The sequence below is a fragment of the Chiloscyllium plagiosum genome, chromosome 40 (genome assembly GCF_004010195.1).
Source record: "Chiloscyllium plagiosum isolate BGI_BamShark_2017 chromosome 40, ASM401019v2, whole genome shotgun sequence".
Classification (NCBI taxonomy): domain Eukaryota; kingdom Metazoa; phylum Chordata; class Chondrichthyes; order Orectolobiformes; family Hemiscylliidae; genus Chiloscyllium; species Chiloscyllium plagiosum.
Genome location: NC_057749.1, coordinates 10895333 through 10897874, shown reverse-complemented (window position 1 = coordinate 10897874; position 2542 = coordinate 10895333). Strand labels below are relative to the sequence as shown.

Genomic DNA, 2542 nt, shown 5'->3' with positions numbered 1-2542 from the left:
CTCCCTGTCTCCCCCTCCCTGTCTCCCCCCCCCCAGATGCTGCTGGCCGTGCTGTACCTGATCTCCTGGCGGTTGTTGGTCGCTGGGGCGTGCCCGGAGCGGTGTGTGTGCCAGGACAAGTATTCGCAGCAGTTCGCCGACTGCGCGTACAAGGAGTTCTCGGCGGTGCCCGGGGGGCTGCCCGCCAACGTGACCACCCTGAGCCTGTCGGCGAACCGCATCGGCTCGCTGCTGCGCGACTCGTTCGCCGGCCTGGAGCAGGTCGCCTCCCTGTGGCTGGCCCACAACGGCCTGAGCCGGGTGGAGGAAGGCGCCCTGGCGCCGCTTCGGCCCCTCAAGAACCTGGACCTGAGCCACAACCGGCTGAGCAGCTTCCCCTGGGGGGACCTGACCAACCTGAGCTCGCTGCAGCTCCTCAAGATGGACCACAATTTGCTGAGCAGCCTGCCCCAGGCCGCTTTCTCCGGCCTCCAGGACCTGCGCTCCCTCCGCATCAACAACAACCAGCTCCACAGCCTCCCGGAAGGCGTCTTTCGGCCCCTCAGCTCCCTATCCCACCTGCAGATCTACAGCAACCCCTTCTCCTGCGGGTGCCGCCTGCTGTGGTTGAAGAGCTGGATCCTGGACGCGCTGATCTCCATCCCGGAGAGACAGAGCATCCAGTGCTCGGAGCCCCCGGAGCTGCAGGGCTCCCCGGTGGTGGAGATGCCCGAGCTGCAGTGCAGCCCCCCCTGGGTCACCCTCAGCTCCCAGCCCGGGGCCAGCCCGGCTTTCCCGGCCGGGACCAGCCTCGCCCTGCACTGCACCGCCACCGGGAAGCCGGCTCCCACCCTCCGCTGGACCCTGCGGCCCTTCGGCCAGAGCCAGGAGCTGGCCCCCGGGGACGGGAAGGGGGCAGGAGGGGAGGGGGAGGTGTCGCTGCTCAAGAACGGGACCCTCCTCCTGCCCCGGCTCCACAGGAGCCAGGAGGGGCTCTACAGCTGCGTGGCCTCCAACTCGGTGGGCAGTAACCGGTCCTCCCTGGAGGTGAGGGTCAGCAGACCCCCTCCCAAGCGAGGGCCGGAGCCGGGCAACAGCGTCCTCAAACCGGAGAGAGCCTCCCTTCCAGCCTCGCCCGGTCCCACCTTGAGACCTGGGGGCACCTCGGCCCTCCCTCCCGTCTCAGCGCGGAACTGCTCCCCTCAGCCCGGGAGCCAGTACACCTCCAACCACGCCTTCAACCGCACCTCCCCCATGAAGGAGCACATCTTCGACTTCGGCCTGATCGCGCTGGAGGTGACCGAGACCGACGCTCGGGTCCAACTCACCCCATTCCAGAGCTCGCCGGCGGCGGCGGCGGGCCCGGGCAAGCTGCGCGCTCTCTACCTGTGCACGGAGGAGAGGGGCCGAGCGGCCGCCGTGGTGCAGTGGTCGACGATCGAGAGCGGCGTGAACTCGTACCGCTTCCAGGGCCTGAGGCCGGGCACCAACTACAGCCTGTGCCTGAGCTCCCGCGGGCAGGACTGCCAAGTGCAAGTCGTCTTTACCACCAAGGGGAAGATCCCTTCGCTGCTGATCATGGTGGTGGTGAGCTGCTTCCTGTTGGCGCTGGCCACGGTGCCCCTCCTGGGTGCCAGCTGCTGCCACCTCCTCTACAAGTACCGGGGCAAGACCTACAAGCTGATCATGAAGAGCCAAGGCCCCGGGGAGCTGCCGCCAGGGGACGCCGCCGGCGCCATCCAACGCAGCATCTCCTTCCCCGGCTCCGAGAAGCTGTACCCGGCCAGCGAGGACGCTGGCAGCGAGGCGCCCGACTCCCTCGCCGGCTCGCAGTGCAAAGCCCCCGCCCAGGAGGAGTTCGAGGCCGGCTCGGAATACAGCGACCGCCTGCCCCTGGGCGCCGAGGCGGTCACCATCAGTCCAGAGATCAACGGGAACTACCGGCGGCCGCTGAGCTGATTCCGGTCCGGGCGGGAAGGAGGGAAACATCGCCGAGCAAAACAAAAAAAAACAACAAAATCTGTATTTAAAAAAAAAACAACGAGCCCCACAGCGTGAAGATCAATGACCCCCAAAATCTGGGATTCTCCCAACCCCCTTCTTCATTCCAGGAGATGTTGCTGCTGTCACTCACACACACTTTCACACTTTTTTTTTGCTGCAGATCTTTGACAGTCACACTGCAATCCTGGTATTTCTAAGAGGGGGAAGAAACAAAATCAGAAACCCACAGGAAACTTTCCAACTGAGAGTGAAATGCAGCTTTGGAGAACAGTCCTGGGAATATTTGTTGTACTGTTCAAAATATATTGGTGCTTCATTGATAGAGCCAACGCATTATCCTCCCCGTGTCCTGTCCTAACCGTGCAGCATGCGTCTGATTCCCCCAAAACCACCCCCTTTTGCATTGAACATCCCCCCCCACCCCCCACCGTCCTACCCCCGCCACCCGTGAGCGTGTTCTGTGTTACCTCTTAGTGTTTGCTAATGCAGTGTTGTACAGTAACATCCTGCCAACTGAAAACTTACAGCGTTACTTTCTCCTTTGGTGGACGGACCGACG

The 2542-nt window shown here is 63.7% G+C and overlaps 1 protein-coding gene across 1 annotated transcript in view; it reads left to right on the top strand.

Annotated features, from left to right (window-relative positions):
* Positions 1-2114, top strand: part of islr2 (immunoglobulin superfamily containing leucine-rich repeat 2) — an 8663-nt gene extending 6549 nt beyond the window's left edge. The window contains exon 3 of the mRNA XM_043680299.1: positions 37-2114. Within this exon, the coding sequence (XP_043536234.1) occupies positions 37-1938 (1902 nt within the window). The 3' untranslated portion in view covers positions 1939-2114. The remainder of the gene's footprint in view (positions 1-36) is intronic.
* Positions 2115-2542: the final 428 nt, after the last annotated feature.